Below are 16,470 nucleotides of genomic sequence, written 5' to 3'. Positions count from 1 at the left end.
ATGTGCGGGTCCCAATGCTGGGGGCGGGGTTGCAATGTGCGGGTCCCAATGCTGGGGGCGGGGTTGCAGTGCGGGCCCCAGTGCTGGGGGCGGGGTTGCAGTGTGCGGGTCCCAATGCTGGGGGCGGGGTTGCAGTGGGCGGGTCCCAGTGCTGGGGGCGGGGTTGCAGTGTGCGGGTCCCAGTGCTGGGGGTGGGGTTGCAATGTGCGGGTCCCAGCGCTAGGGGCGGGGTTGCAGTGGGCGGGTCCCAGTGCTGGGAGCGGGGTTGCAGTGTGCGGGTCCCAGTGCTGGGGGCGGGGTTGCAGTGCGCGTCCCAGTGCTGGGAGCGGGGTTGCAGTGTGCGGGTCCCAATGCTGGGGGCGGGGTTGCAGTGGGCGGGTCCCAGTGCTGGGGGCGGGGTCGCAGTGTGCGGGTCCCAGTGCTGGGGGCGGGGTCGCAGTGCTGGGGGCGGGGTCGCAGTGTGCGGTGTCCAGTGCTGTTTCGCTTTGAGCCACCAGAAGTAGGGAAAAGCAGGCAGCTCTGGCGTGCGGTTGGAATCGCGAGAGCCCCCACGCTCCGGGGGCGGGGCTGTCTCAACGCCTGGGTGCGCGGGACTGTGACGTCACGGGGACAAGCGATGAATGATCACCGACTCAGCTCCGCCCCCTTCCCGTGGCGTGGGTGGGAGGTGAAGCGTGCGCATGCGCCCATAGCCGCTTCATTGATGAAAGTGCCCCGGAAAGTCTGGCGGGGAGGAAGGGGGCGAGGCTGATGAATATGCATGAGGGAGGAGCCGTTGGGCGCGCGCGGGCTGCTGACTGATGCACGAGGCCGAGGGGCCGCCCCCTCGCGCTCAGTGCAGCCCGCCCGGCAGCTCAGCGCTCCAGCGTCTTCCACCCAGCAATGGCGATCGTCAGCCGCAGGCGCTGAGGGAGAGGAGGGCAGGCGAGGCAGGGAGAGCCGCTGACACCCCCCCCCCCCCCCCCCCCCCCAAGGATGCTGTCATTCCGCCTCGAATCCAGCGAGAGGTCTCGCGGCGGCTTTTGAAATAAAGCGCGAGGGGACATTGTGTGTGTGAGAGAGGAGCGACAACAACAACAACACCGGGGAAGATGGAAGGCGCGCTGGCGGCTCACCGTCTCCACAGGGAGTGCTCGGCTGTCCCGAGGTGTAAAAGTGTGAAGTTGAAAGGCAGCAGCGCCGAGGAGTTGCCCAGGCTGGATTGCTGCCGGGGGGGAGGAGGGGGGCCGGCGCCGCGCCCCTCTGCCCCGCTCCCCAAGCCCGCTAACAAGAGCTGCAACAACAACCACTCCGACTCCCTGCTGTCCCGCCGGAGGCTGAGGCGGAACCTCTCGGCCGCCGCCGCCGCCGCGCCTGCCCCCAGCCCCGGCCGCAGCCTGGACCGCCGGCGGGCGGCGGGCAGCCGGCTGAGCGCGGCGGACCGCGAGTGGGTGCGGGCGGACGCGCGGCGGGGCTGCCTGCACTTCTACGACCGCGGGCACTCGGCCGCCTCCTCCGCCTCCTGCTGCCCGCGGCCGCTCCTCTGCACCCTGGACACCACGGCGGCCGAGCTGGGCGCCCGGCTGCTGCGGCCCCGCCAGCCGGGGGGTGGCACGGCCCAGGCGGGCGGCAGGGTGGTGGGGACGCTGAGGAGCAGCGGCGCCAGGTCGGGGTATGCCTCTCTGGCCAGGCCAGCTGCCACCACCAGGCAAGGACATGCTCACGCCAAAGCAGGACTGTCCCTGGGCAGTGCCGGGCAACACTCAAATGACTCTGAAACCAACCGGCTCCGGCCTCTGCTGGACACGAAGGCGACTCCACTCCAGTTGCCGCTCGCCTCTTTCAAGCCGCTGGCCGTGGACAGCGCCGCTCGGCCCCCAGCCTCGGACAGCGTCGCAGCAGGTCCGGAGAGCGCAAGTGGCAACGCCGCCGGTGACACCGTGGACAGGTCCGAATCGCGGTGTGACCCCCACCCCGGCACCGCCAGAACGGGCCCCCGAGCCGAAGGCTTGCCCGCCTCACTGATCTACGTGCAACTCCACGGCGAAACTACCAGGAGGCTGGAGCCGCACGAAAGCCCGCTCGAAATTCAAAATGGGTACCTCTTTAAACTGGGATTTAAAGATCCTTGTCGGGTGCAAGAGGAAGGAATGGATGTTGAAATCGGCTGCCTGATTCGATTTTATGCAGGTATGAGTTTTGGGTGATATTGATCTTGCTTTTCCAAAGCAAAATTGGAATGCGACTTGTACTGACTGAAAATGAATAACTTTTTTGCCTTGCTGAACACAAACCTTCAAATTGTTTGTGTGTATTATACTTTTCTTGTGGAAAGAAGGAAAAATGGTAGATACTTGACTGTATATAGTGAGTAACTTAGTTTGCAGGCACATATTTTGGGTAGTACTTGAATTTATAGGTGCAGGTGCTGAAAAGTGTAATTACAGTAGTCTAACTTGTAGAAAGGTGAGAATTTATGTTTTTAATGTTTATAATATATCAAGGAGAATGATTTAAAACCATTGCCATTGAGTAGCTTGTAAATTGTTCAACTGATATGAATAAAATGCTTTAAACCAGCATTAACATGTATATTAATAGATGTAGAACATATGCATCATACATGTCTAGGTTTTAAAGGGAAAATGGCACTGATGGAGAAGCACAAGTGAATTAGTTATGTGTTGTAACTGTGCTAGTGAATTAAAATCATAATCACACCCATATTTGAGCATTATATGCGCCTCATTGTATGTTTTTTACTTGGAAGTGTTGCCCCTTTTATGTTTGTGTAGTTGAATTGGCATTCAAGAGTGTTTCAAATGTGTTTGTGTTTTAGTGCATAATGCTGTTTCTGTTAAGGGTTTAATAATGCAGTGAAACTGCTTGCCTCACTTCCAGAATGTGCTGCACAAAGGTGCTAGTGCTGGGGATAGCTGACTACACTGGTGACTATTATGAGCTTTATCATCACTACAGATGATTATTACCTTCTTCAGGAATGTAACATAACACTTCCACCCACATGATCAATGATCTTGTGCTTTGCATGAAAATATGACACTGTCCCAAATATCAGTATCAAACTTATTTGCGCTGTCCACAATTTGTGCCACACCTGGCATTCAAATATACTCCAGGCAATTAACGTGTGATATGTTATTGAACCATACCTTACCACCTAGCATGGTTTGACATGACTGTGTAGGGGAAACATTTCAGTTCACCAGATCATAACCAGTAAGTGTACTGATAGAATAAATCTGCTGTACAAATGCAAGCTGTTTATATTGCCGTAGTTCTGATTAGTCTGTGTAATTCTATGAACCTGTTCATCCAAACACCATTTAACTGAATAAGTTTCATAGATTTCATAGAATTTACAGTGCAGAAGGAGGCCATTCGGCCCATCGAGTCTGCACCGGCTCTTGGAAAGAGCACCCTACTCAAGGTCAACACCTTCACCCTATCCCTGTAACCCCATCCAACACTAACGGCAATTTTGGACACTAAGGGCAATTTATCATGGCCAATCCACCTAACCTGCACATCTTTGGAAAGTTAGATGTGGATCAGAGCGATTCTTATATATAATCTTCATGTGTTATGAAATGTATTTCCTTTTGAAAGTGTTGTGTGTGCTGAAATGAAAATCTCGCAAGATACTTGGAAATACAGGAATTAATCTTTTTATTGAACCAATAGTGCAATATTATAGAATCTCTACAGTGCAGAAGTAGGCCATTTGACCCATCGACTCTGCACTCGATATAAATTAACCTGATGAAACGACAAAATTACTGACAAAATCAGTAATAGTAAGAACATAAGGAACAAGGATAGACCACACGGCCCATTGAATCTGTTCCACCATTCAGCATGGTCATGGCTGATATTGGGCTTTAACTCAATTTTTCCGCTCACTTCCCATATCCCTTAATTCTTCGAGACCAAAAATCTGTCCACACCAGTTTTGAATGTACTCAAAAATGGGGCATCCACAACCCTCTGAAGTACGAGTACAGAATTCCAAAGATTCACAACCCTTTGAGTGAAGTGATTTCTCCACATCTCAGTCCGAAATGATTGGCTCTTTATCCTGAGACTGTGTTCTCATGTTTTAGATTCTCCAACCAATAGAAACGATCTTTTAGATATTCACCCTGTTAAGTCCCATGCAATTTTTGTAGGTTTCAATGAGATCAATTCTCTTCTAAAACCCAACGAATATAAGCCCAATTTACTAGCCTTGTCAAAGGATGACCCCCTCGCGTCATTCCAGGTACAAATTTAGTGAACCTTCGCTGTACTGCCACCAAAGCACGTATATCCTTTCTTAAATGGGGGATCAAAACTGCACACACTACTCCAGATGTGGTCTTGCCAAAACCCTGTACAACTGTACCAAGACTTCTTTATCCTTGTACTTCAATCCCCATGCAATAAAGGCCAACATGCCATTTGCTTTCTTAATTGCTTGCTGCATTTGCATGCTAACTTTGTGTTCCTCGTACAAGCACACCCAAGTATCTCTGAAGATCAACACTTAAGTTTCTCATCTTTTATTAAAAAAAAAAGAGTTCCGCTTTTTTATTCTTATGCCCAAAGTGGATAACTTCATTCTTCCCAGTATTACACTCCATCTACCATCTTGTTGCCCACTCACTTAAACTGTCTGTCCTTTTTCAGTCTCTGTGTCCTCCCTGCAACTTACCTTTCCACTTAGCTTGGTATCATCTGCAAAGTTAGATTGATTACTTTCTGTCTCTTCATCTAAGTCTTTAAATACATTGTAAATAGCCGACGCCCCAGCACTGACCGTTGCAGCACTCCACTATTCATTGCCTGCTCATTTGAAAAAAAACAACATTTATATACACTGTTTTCTATCTGTCAACCAATTACCTATCCATGCTAATATATTGCCTTCAGCTCCATGAACCCTTATCTTACCTATTAACCTTTGGTGCAACACTTTGTTGAATGTCTTTTAGAAATCCAGGTATGCTATGTCTACTGGTACCCCTCTATCTATCCTCCCAGTTACATCCTCAACAATCTCAAGTTTGTGAAGCACGATTTCCCTTTAGTAAAACCATGTTGACTAGTTCCAATTATACTATGCTTTTCTAAATGCATTGTTAAAACTTCCTTAATAATAGATTCCAGCATTTTTCCAACAACTGATGTTAGACAAGCTGACCTATAGCTTACTGTTCTCTTTCTTCCTCCTTTCTTGAAAAGTGGTGTAACATTTGCCAACTTCCAATCCAGTGGGACCATTCGTGAAACAAAGGAATTTTTGAAAGTCATAACTAGCATATACATTATCTCTGCAGCCATATCTTTTGGAATGCTAGGGTATAGGCCATCAGGACCTGGGCATTTGTTGAACTTCAGTCCCTTATTTTTTCCAATACTTTATCTTAATAATTTCCTTACTCTTTATAGCCCCAAGGTTATCGTCTATTTTTGGTATGGAACTTTTGTCTTCTACTGTGAAGACATACAAAATATTTGTTCAATGTCTCCGCATTTCCTCATAATTTCTCCTACCTCTGTTTCTAAGAGACCAATGTTTACTTTGACTACTCTTTTTATATACTTCTAACAACCCTTATGTTTTTTATATTCCTGGCTAGTTACACTCGTTCTATTTTTTCCCTTTTTAATCAACTTTTTGGTGGCCCTTTGCTGGGTTCTAAAACACTTTCAACCCTCAGACTTGCTACTTTTTTGCATGTCTTCAAATTCATCAGAGTAATTGTCATCATTGGAGATAATCTGATTTATGTTTCCATTGCAGGATGGTTCTGTTTGTCGTTGATCCACACCAGTAAGCGTTCCTGAAGCACAGTAAAAATAAATGCTTGATTGTGCTGACAGATTTTCCCTTTGAAGGGATATAACTGCCATATTCAAACATTAGTGTTGTTCATCTGCTACACGTGTCCAGTGGCCCAATCCACTGAACAATCTTGAGCTTCTTTGCTGTGTGCAAGTGGGTCCATTTTTAATTTGTAACTCTGAATTGCCAAACATATGTTTCAGGAAGACTATTGTACACATTTCAAAAATTTGATTACTCAACTAATTTGACAATTATTTTATTATACTGCATTAGTTATATTTAAAGCTATGTTTTAATATAGAACATCATTTAAACTAGAACAGGGTTGATTATCTGAATTATTTACTTACCGGAAGGGGTATGTCCCTGACTGCTCAGATTAGTGAGAGCTCAAAAAGCACAATTTTTAAATGTGGCTGCTGCAGAACAGTAGACCCAACAGTGAGTGAGTGGTCACTGGGGGAACACTGGAAGCAGCTAGTTCAGATTAATTCAAATGTAAATTCATTTCTTTCAGAAGATTATCTTTTGGGATATGGTATATGAATAATTTGAAACCTGATACAGTGATTGTAGCATACTTGGGAGGGCAGGTGACCGTGGCTCTCTATCACTGGGATTTTCTTTGCTTTATGTTTAGGTCTGTTGTCGACAAATTGATAGAGATTGATTGCTGTGACCATTTGTATCATACTGCTCGGATGGCAGGAGGCAAACTAGACAAACTTCTTTTTTTGGTCTGGCAATTCCTATTTTTCTACAGTGATTATTAGCTGCTGTTTACGTACCCAGGAGACCTGCAGTCCTAGGTTTGAATCTTATAAAGCATACATTGATTTAAGAACCGACGGAAGAGTGAAGACATACCTGAATCTTTTATCAATAACTCCCTTGTCACATGTAACTGATATTTTCAATAGGTTGCTGCTTAAAAAGCAACCACAAGTGTAATTGCATACAATGTGAAAATATTACTTGTTGCACCACAGATATGAGTGTTTCTGTCACATTGTTACATAGTTTCAATTAAGTATATGAACCTTGAAAAGCATGGCTGCAAAAGGTTGAATTTCTTTTTGATAAATGGCAACAAAGTAAAATAAACCCGTCTCACTCTTTTTCTTGCTAAATCTAGAAACAGTATTCAAATATATTTTTCCCTCACTGTATGTTTTTCATGTTTGAACCCACCTCCAGCACATTCTCTTTCTCCTGTTAGGTGAAAGATAATTTTTTTTTGTACTTGTTTTCAAATTGCACATGATTTACATTTGAATTATTGTTATTATAAACTTTGATTTAGCACCAAAATGCTAAACGTAAGAGAACATATAATTGCTCGGTGTGTATTTTAGGCAATGTTTGCAGTTATTTGTTCTTTTACATTATCTTGTTCGTGCTATCTTTTTTGAAATTTAGAGTACCCAATTCTTTATTTTCCCAATTAAGGAGCAATTTAGCATGGCCAATCCACCTAGCCTGCACATCTTTGGGTTGTGGGGCTGTGACCCATGCAGACACGGGAAGAATGTGCAAACTCCACACGGATGGTGACCCGGGATCGAACCCGGGTCCTCAGCGGCACGAGACAGCAGTGCTACGTTCATGTTATCTTAATTGAAGGTTTTTATAGACCAAATGATCGCATTATTGATCTGTAACTGAGTTTTACATCTCAACAAGTGTACTGACTTCACAGGAATCAAATATTTTTTTATAAATTGAAGCAATCAATATTCATATGGACGCTATTCAACTAAAAGGGGAAAAAGGTCCCATAGCGAGTGCATTTAGCCGTGTGTTTCCCAGCGCTCATAGCGCTGAGAAACGCATGACTATAAAATGCCACCCACATTAGCTCCGCTTTATGCATTGAGGAGCTTCGCTCGCTGGAACTCACAGTTCAACGTGATATCGGAATGCTATTTGTCCCAATCTCTGAGGCCCCTGATGTGACCACCTCCCCCAAGCCCCAATGTACCATGTGAGGTCCCTGCACTCGCAAAACAAAGCCCGATTGCCGGTGCACAAAAAATGCCAGCTTGACATATTGGCTGGGCCAACCAAATCTCACGCCTCGGGAATCTGTACATTAAAGTGAGACTAGCTCAGAGTTATTGATGACAAATCTGATTACTTTTTAATGCTGGATACCCAGGAGGCAGCTTGCTGAGTGGTGCCAGCAAACATCCTCACCTGCTGGATCACCAGATTGGGAAATTATGGGCAGTTCACATGATTTTTCCATCCAATAAATGGAATTGTGGCTGCTGTGACTGAGATTTCCCAACTCACAGATGAGGTTCTCTGGTGATAGCGCAAACCCAGAAAATTGAGCAGTAAGTTAATTTGTAATAATTGGAGTGTTGAGTTGTGAAGGTAAGCAGTTGTTTTTTTTGTACAGTTCTTCTTGCCAATTTTCTTCCTTTCCTTCCAAGAAAATCATTCCTTCTTGGGCTACAGTTTGTTTTTTCAAAAGCACTGAAAATGTTAGCTGGGCTTGCACAGTGGTTAGCACTGTTGCTTCACAGTGCCAAGGTCCCAGGTTCGCTTCCCGGCTTCAGTCACTGTCTGTGCGAAATCTGCACGTTCTCTCCGTGCCTGCGTGGGTTTCCTCCGGGTGTTCCGGTTTCCTCCCACAAGTCCCGAAAGACATGCTGTTAAGTAATTTTGACATTCTGAATTCTCCCTCTACCCAAACAGGCGCCGGAGCGGTGCGACCAGGGGATTTTCACAGTAACTTCATTGCAGTATTAATGTAAGCCTACTTGTGACAATATTAACTGTTATTATTGTGCCTCTCCGCATCCAGCACCTAAATGCTCTTCCAGCAGGCGTTGATGACAGTAGGCAGAAGCCTTCTGGTGGCAAGGTGATACAGTGGTTAGCACTGCTGCCTCATGACGCCAAATATCCGAGTTCAATCTCGGACCTGGTCACTGTCCGTTTGGTGTTTGCATATTCTCCCTGTGTCTGTGTGGGTCTCACCCACACAACCCAAAATATATGCAGGGTAGGTGGAATGGCCACGTTAAATTGCCCCTTTAATTGGGGGAAAAAAAGGAGAGAATTGGGTACTCTAAATTTATTTTAAAAAAAGAAGCAGAAGCCTTGATGTCTTTCCCCTCCCTAACCTTGCGAATTATAATGTCTTACTATTTTGCTTAAGTGCAGTTACTTAGTGTAGACCATGGATAAAACCTGGGATCTTCCTGGCGTAGCTGGCTTCAGAGCTGAGCCACAATGAGCATTTTTGTAAGTTTGCTTTCTGGGTCTGAACTGTCTGGTGTTGCTACTGTCTGGTAGAAGAGCAGCATGATTTCCTTGAAATGTATTTATTTAAATTGGTTTGATAATGTGCTAATTTTACACTAAACAAAACAAGTGTGTAAGTCACTGATTCATTTGCACTGTGCACACACACATGGGATTTTAGTGAGCATGCCATTTAATTCTTGGACACAGGAAATGGATGTGAACAACTACAATTTTGTCATTTACTTTATCATCTACCAAAGATTGGCATTTGTTTTTACCTAAAATACATTGAAAAAGTAGCTGGGCAAATATATTGAAATCTAAGTGAATAAGAAGTAGGGAACCAAAATATGTGCACTTTTACATTGGGGAGGGAAGTGTGCTTTTCCCATAGTCAACTTGTGATATGAGTTTTGTTTCTGTAAATTTTGTAATGGCAACTTTCACATTTGAGATCAGCAATGTCCTTGTCACTTTGTGAGATGGTTGTACTGATGTATCATACTTTCTCTGTCAGTTGTGATATAAAAAAACAATATTCCTTCGAAAACAAAATGAACAGACAAGACAACAAGATGAACAGCCATTGGAAACAGTGACTGAGATGTAATTTGCTTACTTTTCAGATTGCATTCGAAACAAAAATGCTTAAGTGAATGTGATTTGCCTCCAATGTATTTCCTTAACCATATATTCAACGGAGTGGCTTTTTACAGCACTCTGGTTAACACCACAAAGTACAACCTTCCAGTAGACAGAAATATGCTGTTTCCAAGAAGATGTAGAACATGCTGTGAAAAATTAATCATTCACATTTTAATTAGCATGAAACTTTACCGCAACGATGGGTGAACAAAACTATTAAAAAGCTCAGATTTTGCTTTCTAAATAAATCTTATTAAAGGTTGATCCTTGAAAATAATTCTCATTTGTATTTGTCTAGGCTTGACTATTTCATTTAATTTAAGCACCCTGTCATTTCAAATATCAGTGTCAATGTTGTTTTAGTACTAACTTCTCTAGTTTTTAAAACTATTCATGTGAATGAAGTACAGTTACTTTTTCTAATTGTCTTTTACAAGTCCTTTCCGCTTGGCAATTAAGAGCAGCAATGTGAACAACCTGAAACTTCAAATAAAAGGCCTTTTGAAGACCCATGCTACTTCCTCTGGCCAGTCCAACGTTCCCACGGTTACAGTTGAGGCTGTGCTCAGCCCCGTACTCTCAATTCAGAACCTGAGAAAATATTTTTTGTCTGCTACACTTTACTAGTTTATTGACTTGCAATACCAACAACTAAAACTCTACTTTGAATGTAACTGGCCTGATTCAGTTTTTTTTTCCAAAATAATTCTCTTCAACTGCCCATAATGGTTTAAAGCGTGAAACTGTCTCTTTCTCGAGAATTTTTGGCATTCTCAAATAGCCATCATTTATTTTTTTTAATCTCCACACACCGTGCTTTGAAAGCTTTTTAAAGATTTGTTCTTGGGATGTGGTTGTCGCCGACAGGGCCAGCGTTTGTTGCCCATCCCTAGGCTATTTCAGTGGGGGGCAGTTAAGAGTCAACCACATTGCTATGTGGGTTTGGAGTCACATGTAGGCCAGACTGGGTAGGGACAGCAGATTTCCTCCTTTGAAGGATTTAGTGAACCAGATGGGTTTTTTCGGCAATGCTCTTTCATGGTCCTCATTAGACTTTTAATTCCAGACGATTAATTCAAATTTCACCAACTGCCATCGTCAGATTCGAACCTGGTACCCCAGACCATAACCTGGGTCTCTGGATTATTAGTCCAGTGCCAATACCACTATAATGCCGCCTCCCCCAAAATCTTGAATATTTAAACAGCATGCTGCAGTTACTAAGTTCCCACTTTTAAAATGATTTATATATAAAACCGAATCATAGCAGCTTTTTGAGAGCTAGGTTTGTTCATCCATCAGTGCAGTAAAGTATAATGCTATTTAAAACTCAGTAATTAATGATTGGTTAGTGAGTTTAGCAGAGCTTGTTTTAAATCTTGGATCAACTTCCTTCAGTCTTCGTGGTGTTAATCTGGCTGCTGTTTACCAGGGTTGTTAAAAGCCACTCAGTTGAATGTGTGTTGAATAAAATACATTGGAGACTAGTTACACTCACTTAAGCATATTTGATTCCAATGTAATCTGCAATGTAAGCAAAATAAATCTCAGCCACTGTTTTCAAGCACTCCTCCACACCCCAGCAACCCTACAAAAGTATCTCTAGATTAGTTACATTAGTTTGAGTTGCTTTTTTTCTCTATCTGTAACTACATTTCTTGAGATGCTTCTGGAAGTGTAGAAGCATAACATACTGTCTTCACTCATGTTATACCAAAATAGCTTTAATTTGGCAGATCATTTAAAGTAGGTAAAATCATTCTCAAATTTACGAGGTCTTAATAGATGTTGGAAAGGTTAACTTGTTATATAGATTTATTGACTGAAAAATTTTAATGTTTTCATTGACCAGGGTTAGTTAAAGCATCAATTTGTTCTGTAGAACTTCTAAATACTTATAATGGAACTGTCAAGTTCATGATTCTTGGTCCTGCAGCAGTTAACATTCAGATGTGAACTGGCACTTTTCCCCAGAGCTAACTTAGCCCCCAAGGAGTTTCTTACAATATTTCTACGCTAATTAACCATTGCAATTGACATATCTTGCTTGAACACTCTTGCTAAACATTATAGGAATCTGTTCTCAACTGACTGTGCTGCCAATGTTTTTTGTTATAAGCTGGAGATCAGGAATTGCAATAAGCTATTTCTCATAAACAAAAATGCAGCAGGAACAACTTCCATCACATCTGAAAGTTTAAAATTGACGTAGAGTCAAATGCAAAACTTATTGGGAGGGATGAGCAAAGGCTTAATCAAAAAGATGGTGAAAGGGCAGCCTTAAAGTAGCAGAGGGAGATGGAAAGGGTTCTAGGTAGAAATTCAAGATAGAGACTAGGTAGCTAAATACATGACAGCCGATGGTTGGTATGGAGGGTGGCACAGGAATGGAGATTATTGAAGTGCAGTATAGTTAGTTGGGGGAAGTGTTCAGTCAGCTCTGAATGAAATTCAAACCTGTGATTCTATGAATGATAATTTTAAGTTGTAATATTTGAGGCAGTGCAAGACACTGCAAGTCAGCAGGCACGGGTTGGTGAGTGAGCAGAACTTGAGTGCAGTAGCAGGCAGTAGAGCTTTGGGTGAGTTCAGGCAGGGAGGATCATGACCGGCTGGCTCGTCGAAGATTGTAATGTTCAGATCTGGAAGTGGATGAAGAAGGTTCAGTGGTGGATGGGCTGAGATAGATATGAAAGTGGGTGGAATAACATCCTAAAATTTAGGATTAGAGGATTTAGAGTCGGAAGTTGAGTTTGGGGTTTCTTGTGATATTACGATAGCGAGCAGTCTGGTTCAACCTTTAGAGAGTATGCAAAATAATTCAATCTTGGATGGTGGCTTGGAGGAGCATGGATTTAGTCGCAACGATATGGAGTCTGTGACAGAGGATGAAAATTATGGCTGCTGTAGAAAATCCTTAAAACAATAGGATACCGCACTCATTCCTTCTATTCAGAATTGTACTAATAGCCCTAAGCATTCCTAACTGTCAGCCTGCAATAATTGTGTTTCAGTGAACTGTATCTAAAAGAGAAGAGATGGTAGAAAGTGAGTCTTGACACATTATATATGACATAACTGACCATCTGCATATTCTAGGGCAGATTCCTAACCAGTTACACAATGCTTAAAAAAATGTTGCCCTCTGGCCTCGCAGCTATGGTTTGGATGCTTTAAAGTGTGTGATGTTATATGTTCATTCATCTTTGCAACTTCATTTTGCACATGTCTATTTCTGGGGATTAAACATTTTTTTTTTTTTTTAAAAAAAGTAACCAATTCATTTTTCCCAATTAAGGGGCAAATTAGCGTGGCCAATCCACCTACCCTGCACATTTTTGGGTTGTGGGGGCGAAACCCACGCAAACACGGGGAGAATGTGCAAACTCCACACGGACAGTGACCCAGTGCCGGGATCGAACCTGGGACCTCGGCGGCATGAGACAGCAGGGCTAACCCACTGCGCCACCGTGCTGCTCTTATTTCTGTGAATTTTGATCTTGCATGTTCATAGCTTGATTTTTCTTTTGGTTTGAGTCAACCTGATTTTTAATTCTTTCTCATCTTTATCCTTCAGTGCCCACCAGTTTCAGTATTTCTGGCATGCAGCCACAAATTGTTACACTTTTGCTATGTTTTCCTTTTCTTTCAAGTTTTATTGTGTTTGTTTCCTTTGTGCTCCTTTTTCATATTTCTTGTTTATACATTTTTTCAGTTTATAGGGTCAGAAAAAAAAGGTTTAATCCAGTCTATTTCCTTGCAGACCTTTTCAGATTTCGATCCACCCGCCCCCGATTGTTTAAAATAGGGAGAAAACTCCTCCAATGAATTTGTGCAATAAATGGCTGGGATTTGAAAACCCCCAATAACTATTTTGTTACATTTCTCTCAGCTATGATATTTATGATATGATTCACAAGTTCACAAAGTCAGTTATGATTGAAACCAAGCTGTTTCTAAGTCTAAAATGTAACTTTTTTTCACTACATGAAACCAGTAAGTCCCTTAAATGAAACCAATTTAGATCCTAATAGAATGATTATTGTTTGCAACAAAGTTGATAATACTACAGTGGGGACTATCCTTTCTCTAGCAGTCCTTTTAAAATAAATTGAATAATTTAAAATTCTATTTAAGATATCACAAATCTAGTGGCACATTCTTGTGAGCAATATATGTCCACAATAATGGTGGAAACTGTTCTGTGATACATCACAGCTGTGTGTAACTTGTGTGACCTACTAGATATGATTTTCTTTTGTACATTTCAAGTTATTCCATCAACATAGTTTCCTTCAACTTTTTCTTCCTATTCTCTGTTTATCCACCTCAGTACACAATATTTGTGGCCTCTTAAACCGTAGTTTCTACTTTCTAAAATAAACTGCTCTGATTTTTGTTCTGTTAACCACAGCATTTTGCAGTAACGCGTTCATCAAATGTGCCAGAAACACCCATCAAATACATCAGAAGCGCAATGACTGGCCTCAAGTCTCCATCATTGAATACGTTTTATATAATTCTTGCCACGACTGATAAAAGTTTTGAAGGGATTTTCTTTTGAAGAAAAATCTTTGGGGAGGAGAAAAAATTAGAAGCACCGAATATCATGATACACCTTTGGTGTCACGGGCATCACGCACCACATGCTGGTAAATAAAAAAAGTGTAGCTTTTCACTAGATAATGAAGGCATTGTCTCTTTAAATACCAAGGACTGGCTTACAGTAGACTGCTGCTGCAGTGAAGCTCTGGAGTCCTAACTCCAAATTTAGTTAATGTTGACTGCAGTGATCAAATGCTTACTTTAACAAAACATGGTGAATATGTTTAACAATTTCAATAAAAGAGTGGGAAGTGTGATCAGGCATGAAAATGATTTGCACCCTTGGCCAGCTCATAACTTGTATGTGAAGTGGGACTGCCACACTCTTCAGTGGGACAGAAAATACAGATATAACTTCTTTCCCCCTCAACAGCCATGGCAATCAAATTTAGAAAAATGCTTAACAAAATAAGTGCAAAAAACATAGCTTTTTGGCATTGAATATGTGTATTTTCAGGCTATTTTAAAGGAAAAGAAATGGCTGATCTATTTTCTCCATGCCCTATATAGTATTCATCACCTGAAGAGTACTAGCGAATGACTATTTCATAGTCATTTTGAGTTAGTTGCAAAGGAGTGTAAATGATTCTGTGATGAGAGATGCAGCTCTTTTCTTCCACCCACCCTCTGGTGAATCGGTTGAGACTATGATATTTTAATTTTCTTCTTCGCCTTCACAAGCGTTTTTATGCAAATAGCAAGTTACTTTGCTGTACAGAGCTCCACCTTTGGTGGTTGAACTTTTCCACTACCTCTCCTGCTTTATATATCAACTGCTTTAAAAGCTATCTCTTGCACTGCAGCCTCACAGCGCTGAGGACTTGGGCTCGATTCCAGCCCTGGGTCACTGTTCAAAGAACAGTACAGCACAGGAACAGGAACGTCAGCCCTCCAAGCATGTACTGGTCATGATACCACCCTTGGCCAAAACCCTCAGCACTTCCTCGTGCCGTATCCCTCTATACCCATCCTATCCATGTATTTGTTGAGATGTCTTTTGAACGCCGTTAATGTATCTACTTCCACAACCTCCCCAGGCAGCACGTTCCAGGCACTCACCACCCTCTGCGTTTATTTAAAAAAAAAAACCTGCCTCGTACATCTCCTGAACCTTGCCGCACGGACCTTAAACCTAAGCCCCCTAGTGACTGACCCTTCCACCCTGGGAAAGAGTGCCTGCCCATCCACTCTATCCATGCCCCTCATAATCTTGTAGACCTCCATCAGGTCGCCCCTCAACCTCCATCGTTCTAATGAAAACAGTCCAAGTCTATTCGGCCTCTCCGCATAGCTAAAACCCTCCAGACCAGGCAACAACCTTGTAAATCTCCTCTGCACCCTCTCCAAAGTCTCCACATCCTTCTGGTAGTGTGGCGACCAGAATTGTGTGCAATATTCCAAGTGCGGCTGTACCAAGGTTCTATACAACTGCAGCATGACTTGTCGTTTTTTACTCTATGCCCTGTCCAATGAAGGCAAGCATTCCATATGATTTCTTGACTACCTTGTCCTTTTGCTGTGCCACTTTCAAAGATCTGTGGCCTTGTACGCCCAGATCTCTGACTTTATATATTCCTGAGAGTTTTGCCATTTACTGCATGTTTCCCCTCTGATAGACCTAGCAAAAGGCATTACCTAACATTTGTCTGGATTAAACTCCATTTGCCATTTCTCTGCCCAAGTCTCCAACCTACCTATGTCTTGCAATATCCTCTGACAATCCTCAACACTATCTGATACTCCACCAACCTTGACGTCATCTGCAAACTTACTAATCAAACCAGCTACATTTTCCTCCAAATTGTTTATGTAGACGACAAACAACAGAGGCCCCAGCACTGATGCCTGTGGAATGCCACAAGTCACAACCTTCCATTAAGGAAAACACCCTTCTACTGCTACCCTCTGCCTTCTGTGACCGAGCCAATTCTGTATCCATCTTGCCACTTCACCTCTGATCTCGTGTGACTTCACCTTTTGTACCAGTCTGCCACGTGAAGTTTGCACAACCTCTCTGTGTCTCCGTGGATCTCGCCCCACAATCCAAAAGATGTGCAGGGTAGGTGGATTGGCCACGTTAAATTAATTGGAAAAACCATTTTAATTGGAAATTTAAAAAAAAAAGTTATCTC

At 43.0% G+C, this 16,470-nt stretch overlaps 1 protein-coding gene across 1 annotated transcript in view; it reads left to right on the top strand.

The window, feature by feature from the left end:
• The first annotated feature begins 807 nt into the window (after positions 1 to 807).
• phlpp1 (PH domain and leucine rich repeat protein phosphatase 1) overlaps positions 808 to 16,470 on the top strand; it is a 265,740-nt gene continuing 250,077 nt past the window's right edge. The window contains exon 1 of the mRNA XM_072510108.1: positions 808 to 2,169. Within this exon, the coding sequence (XP_072366209.1) occupies positions 1,092 to 2,169 (1,078 nt within the window). The 5' untranslated portion in view covers positions 808 to 1,091. The remainder of the gene's footprint in view (positions 2,170 to 16,470) is intronic.

Source organism: Scyliorhinus torazame, chromosome 6 (assembly GCF_047496885.1).
Source record: "Scyliorhinus torazame isolate Kashiwa2021f chromosome 6, sScyTor2.1, whole genome shotgun sequence".
Taxonomy (NCBI): Eukaryota; Metazoa; Chordata; class Chondrichthyes; order Carcharhiniformes; family Scyliorhinidae; genus Scyliorhinus; species Scyliorhinus torazame.
The sequence above is the reverse complement of the archived record's forward strand: the minus strand, read 5'-3'. Positions and strand labels throughout refer to the sequence as shown.